This window comes from Leptosomus discolor, chromosome 8, assembly GCF_034619465.1.
Source record: "Leptosomus discolor isolate bLepDis1 chromosome 8, bLepDis1.hap2, whole genome shotgun sequence".
In the NCBI taxonomy this organism is placed as follows: domain Eukaryota; kingdom Metazoa; phylum Chordata; class Aves; order Leptosomiformes; family Leptosomidae; genus Leptosomus; species Leptosomus discolor.
The window spans coordinates 37,219,123-37,225,072 of NC_141398.1; the positions used below are offsets into that span (position 1 = coordinate 37,219,123).

The 5,950-nt window shown below is 58.5% G+C and overlaps 1 protein-coding gene across 1 annotated transcript; it reads left to right on the forward strand.

Annotated features, from left to right (window-relative positions):
- Positions 1-1,614: 1,614 nt before the first annotated feature.
- On the forward strand, positions 1,615-2,910 carry SOX4 (SRY-box transcription factor 4). The gene has a single exon (XM_086469439.1). It carries the CDS (start codon positions 1,615-1,617, stop codon positions 2,908-2,910), a length of 1,296 nt encoding a protein of 431 aa, XP_086325565.1.
- Positions 2,911-5,950: the final 3,040 nt, after the last annotated feature.

Here is a 5,950-nt window from a genome sequence, read left to right on the forward strand (position 1 = left end):
CTGGGAGGAGGGGGACCGCTCGGAGCCAGCCGTGCGCCCCGTCCCACCTCCGGCGCCGGCCGCGGCGTGACGGCAGCCTCCGCCGGCGCTCCGCCAGGGGTGACGACCCCTCCGTAACGCTCTGTGGGTGGGTGCGGGATGCGGAGGGGGGCGCACCCCCCCCCCCCCCCCGAGCCCCCGACAGCGGGGACACCCGCCCCTCCCTTTGTGCGGGCAGGTGTCCCCGCTCCCGCCCGCCACCCCCACTTCCGCACACACCGGGACGGGTCCATCCTTCCTCCCCCTCTTTTTTTTTTTTCTTGAATTATGTGTATTATGATGATTTTTGCTGATTTCCTAATTTCTCCCCGGCGGGGAGGAGGGGAGGGAGGAGCACGGCGCGGGAAGGGGGGGGGGGGGGGGGGGGGGCGCGGGCACGTGCGCGGCGGGGCGCGGGGCGGCGCGCGGGGCGGTGCGCGGGGCTGCCCTCCTGCCCCTTTTAAAAAGTTCGCCCCGCCGCCGGGAATGAGGTCAGCACGGGCGCTTCTCATTGCACGCGGCGATTGTTACCGCGCGGCGGCGGCCGCCAATCGGCGGCCGGCAGGCGGGGCTTGGCAGGCAGAGGCGTTGGATACAGCGCCCGATTGGCGGCGGGGCGGGCTGCGAACGGATAAAGCGGCCCGGGGCAGGCGCGAGGTCCGCTCTTAGCTGCAGCCGGCGGAGCGCGGCGCGCGGGGGGCGCGGGGCATCGCCCGGCGGGCGGGCGCGCGGGTCAGCGGGGGGGGGCGGCGGCGGCTCCGCGGGGCTCCGCGCGCGCGGAGCGGCGGCGGCATCAGCACGGGCGGCGGCGGCGGAGGAGGAGGAGGAGGAGGACGAGGCTAGGCGCTCGGCTCGCCGCTCTCCTGCTGGGGACGTACACACGTTCATGCACGAGCGCTTTTCTTTTTTCTTTTTTTTGTTGTTTTTCGGGGATTTTTTCCAATTATTATTTTTTGCCTTTTTTTTTTTTTTTCCCTGGGGGGAACTCGCAACTGCCAAGTCCTACCTGCACAAACTCCTCGCCGCCGACCCCGCCGCCACCACGAGTCCTGGAGCCGGGGGTTTTCGGCGCTTCGGGGGCGCGCCGCCTCCCCCCTCCCCCGCGGCGGTGCGCGCCGGCCGTGCCCGGCGCTGAGAGACTTTCGGAGGCGGCCGAAACGCCGGGCGCAGGCGACAAAGCGCTTGTGAACTGGACCAGCTGCTTCGGGGAGGGGGGAGAGCCGAGGTGGTGAGGAAAAAAAGCAAACCGACACCCCCCCTCCAAAAAAAACAAACAAACAAACAAAAAAAAACCAACAAAAAAGAACCAAAAACACCCAAAGAAAAAAAGCAAACTTGGACGGGCGGCTCGTGGTGCTGCTTTTGCAGAAACTCTGTCTGACTGGGGACGGCCCCGCTGCTGTCGCTGCCGCCTCGAGAGGGAGAGGATCGCGCTGCTGGGGACGAGGCGCCGGTGTGGAAGTACAAGCGGAGCGGGGAGCGGGGGCGCGGCAGCGGGGGGCTGCGGGGCCCCGGTGCCGCTGTGAGAAGTTGCGCGTCCTGCCCCGCGCCGGAGCGGCGCTGAGCCCCGGCGAGCCTCCCCCCGCCGCCGCCGCGATGGTGCAGCAGACCAACACGGCGGAGAACACGGAGGCGCTGCTGGCCGCCGAGACCTCCGACTCCGGGGCCGGTATCGAGCTGGGCATCGCTTCCTCCCCGACGCCGGGCTCCACCGCCTCCACGGGGGGCAAGGCGGACGACCCGAGCTGGTGCAAGACGCCCAGCGGGCACATCAAGCGGCCCATGAACGCCTTCATGGTGTGGTCGCAGATCGAGCGGCGGAAGATCATGGAGCAGTCCCCCGACATGCACAACGCCGAGATCTCCAAGCGCCTGGGCAAGCGCTGGAAGCTGCTCAAGGACAGCGACAAGATCCCTTTCATCCGGGAGGCGGAGCGGCTGCGCCTCAAGCACATGGCGGACTACCCCGACTACAAGTACCGGCCCAGGAAGAAGGTGAAGTCGGGCAACAGCTCCGCCAAGCCCGGCGACAAGGCGGACAAGGGCGGCGGGGGCGGGGGCAGCGCGGGCGGCGGCCCCGGTGGCCCGGCGGCCCCCGCCAAGCCCGCCCCGAAGAAGGGCGGCGGCGGCGGCTCCTCCAAGCCCTCCCCCGCGGGCGGCGGCGGGGGTGCGGGCGGCAAACCCCACGGCAAGGCGGCGGCAGGCGGGAAGGCCGCCCCCTTCCCCGGGGAGCCGCCGGCCGCGCTGCTGCCGCCCGAGCACCAGGCGCTCTACAAGCCGCGGGGAGCGGCGGGTGCGCCTCCGGGCCCCGGCAAGCCGCTGGCCGAGAAGAAGCTGAAGCGGGTCTACATCTTCGGGAGCGGGCAGCCGGCGGCCGCCTCCGCCTCCCCCGGCGGTGCCGTGCCCGGCAGCCCCACGCTGAGCAGCTCGGCGGAGGCCGGCGACCCCTTGAGCCTCTACGAGGAGGGGGGCGGCGGGGCTGGCCGGCCCGACGGGGACTGCGGCGCCGCCGCCTGCCCCTCGCCGCCCGGCTCGGGCTCGCCCTCGGATCACCGTAGCTACACCAGCCTGCGCGCCTCTTCCCCGGCCCCTTCGACGGCACATTCCTCCTCCGCGTCCTCCCACTCCTCCTCCTCTTCCTCCTCCGGCTCGTCTTCGTCGGACGACGAGTTTGAGGACGACCTCTTGGACCTCAACCCCAGCCCCGGCTTTGAGAGCATGTCCCTGGGCAGCTTCAGCTCCTCGGTGCTCGACCGGGACCTGGATTTTAACTTCGAGCCCGGCTCGGGCTCGCACTTTGAGTTCCCGGACTACTGCACGCCGGAGGTAAGTGAGATGATCTCGGGTGACTGGCTGGAGTCCAGCATCTCCAACCTGGTCTTCACCTACTGAGGAGAGCGCCGGGCCGTGCTGGAGCAGGCACAGACGCGCGGCGTGGGCAGGACTCGCCCACCCCGCCGGGGCGCAGTTGGTTGGGTTTTTGCTTTGTTTTGGGGGTTGTTTTTCGGGGAAGGGGCTGGTGAGACTGCTTCTGGTGCTCGGGGAGAGCGGTGGCGGGAGCGGGCTTGCCCCCTCCCTGCGGAAAGGCCCCCAGTCCCCTTCCATGGCCGGAGACGGACCCGCACCCCCCCAGAGACGAGCCTGACGCTGCTTTTTGAGAGACCGGCGGGAGCGAAACGCTTTTTCCTTTTTATTTCCTGAAAAGAGAGACAGAGGAAAGGGGGGAGGACGACCCACACTCGCACCTCTGGGTTCTTTGTTATCGCCCACTTTACACGAATGAAGGGGAGGGGGAGCGCTGCGTTGTGCTGAGCGCACGCTGGATGTCTTGAGCATTCGCCCTTTCGTGTGAAAGAGCGATCAGAACTGCTTGGAGGAAAAAAAAAAACAACAACAAACAAACAAACCAACCCACAAAAAAATCCACCCAAGCCCTTGCAAGGTTCACATTTGCGGGGAGAAATCCTGTCCCGGTTTCTACTGCGGTGAGAGGAGGCGACGATGCTGGGAGGAGGAGACGGGTGGACCTGGACTAAGATCCTAGTTAAGCGGAGAAGAGCCAGACTTACACTTGAGAGCTGTCTTGGAAATACGGTGGGGGGGGAAGATAATAATAAACTGAAACGGATTTGCACGTACAGGTGCAGCGCTTTTCTCAGTCACCTTACGGCATATGTAGAGAGAAAAATAAGGCCGAAACTTCAAGAAGACTGAAAGCTTCTTTGGGAACGGAGACCGAATGGGAACAGTTTCTGTCATGATGTGGTACAGGGGAAATGGAGGGCGATGGCTTTTGCAAAAAAAAAAAAAAAAAAAAACACCCACACAAAAAAACCCAAAAAACAAAACCGAAAATACGAAAAAAAAAAAAAGTAGGTTTTTTTCTTCTTACTCAGAATCGTGATGGTGTTGGATTATTTCACTGGTGGGGTTTAATATAGCATGTTATACTGTCTATCTTTCTAAGATTTCTGTAAGACTGTTGAACAGTTAAAAAAAATAGTGTTAGGATAATCTCAAAGCAGATAGATGGCGCTATGTTTGATTCCTACAAAAATATCACCAGCTTTTTTTTTCATTCTTAACTCTAAAGGATTCAAACGCAACTCAAATCTGTGCTGGACTTTTTTTAAAAAAAAAAAAAAATTCAGGACCAAATTTTTTCTCAGAGTATGTATGTGTTTGTTCCTTATAGCTGTAAATGAAAAGACTGTTTTTTCTCACCGATGCTCCATCCTCGTATTGTTTTTGTTGTTTTTTTTTTCCTTGTAAATGTAGTCGGATGCCATTTTATAAGTGGACGTATTTATACTGGCCAAACATTTTTGACTTGTATTTCTTTGTCCTTTTTTGGTAGTTCTCGTTGTTACCCGCACCATTTTTATGTCTCCTTCGCTGAAGGGCTAGAGTTTTAACTTTTAATTTTTTATATTTAAATGTAGACTTTTGACACTTTTAAAAAACAAAAAGAGAAGAGAGATGAAAACGTTTGATTATTTTCTCAGTGTATTTTTGTAAAAAATATATAAAGGGGTGTAAATCGGTGTAAATCGCTGTTTGGATTTCCTGACTTTACTACCAGGCCGCTGGTTAGTCTCTCACACGCGTGTGCGCGCTCACGCCCACTCGCACTCACACACCCGCATCAGCCCCTGTTTTGTCCGTGTTTACACTCCGATCTGCAGGCATCTTAAAGGGACAGCATCCCTCCGCGCCGCCGCCACGGCCCCCCCCCCCCCCCCGCTGCCCCCGGCCTCGCTGGGGAGGGGGCGGGGGGGGAGGGGGAAGGGGAAGGCTCAGGCGTCTACACTGGATGCGACCGGTTTGGGGAGAAACCTCCCCGAAACGGGAGCCAATGACTGGTGCATTTACAGAGAAGGGATCCTGTATCTTTAACTTGTAAACCACATCTTTTGCACTTTTTTTAGAAGCAAAAGCGTGCCGTTTAAACCACTGGATCTATCGAAATGCCGGTTTGAGTTCGCGACACTATGTACTGCGTTTTTCATTCTTGTATTTGACTATTTAATCCTTTCTACTTGTCGCTAAATATAATTGTTTTAGTCTCTTATGGCATGATGATAGCATATGTATTCAGGTTTATAGCTGTTGTGTTTAAGATGAAGAAAGTGAAAACATCTTTGTACATTTAAGTCTGTATTATAATAAGCAAAAAAGAAGATTGTGTGTTTATGTATGTTAATATAACATGACAGGCACTAGGACGTCTGCCTAATGAGGTGGTTCCGTTAAGGGTTTAACTTTTTTGTTATTTTTTTGGTCATCCATGCTGTGCAATATGCTGTGTAGAAATTTTTTTTTTTTTTTTTTTTTTTTGGTCTAACGATCACCCACAACGCAGCGTTGGAAAAGAAAGAAAAAAAAAAAAAAGATCATGCCAGCTAACCATGTCAAGTTCACTGCCTGTCAGATTGTTGATATACCTGTAAATAACCTCTCTTTTTTTGTTGTTGTTGTTTGGGTTTTTTTATTTTGTTTTTGTTTTTTTCTTCGGGAAGGAAATAAAATCAGCTGGAACTGAACCCTAACACTGGGCTGCTCTTGTCATCATTGCTACACCCCTGGCCCCCTCCGGGGAGGTCTTCCTCGCCGTCCCCGGGGGGAGAAAGCGCCATCCTGGGGGGGCTGTAGGTCCCGGGCTCGGCGGCTCCGGGCGAAGGGGGCGGGGGGAGCCGGTGCCGTAGAGCTGCGCGGCGGGGCCGGCGGTGTGGGCTTTTGCTCCTCCCGAGTGCCTCCCCCACCCCCATCCGGAATAGTTTCCCCGGGGCACCTTTAATGGAGTCTTTCTAATGCAAAGCGTTTGCAAACACCCGGCCTTCAGCGCCGTCCGGTGTCGGCTGGCCGCCGGGGTGGGGTTACACCCCCCGCTCGAGTTTCGGCCTCCCGGCAACCCGCCTGCGCCTGCGTTCCC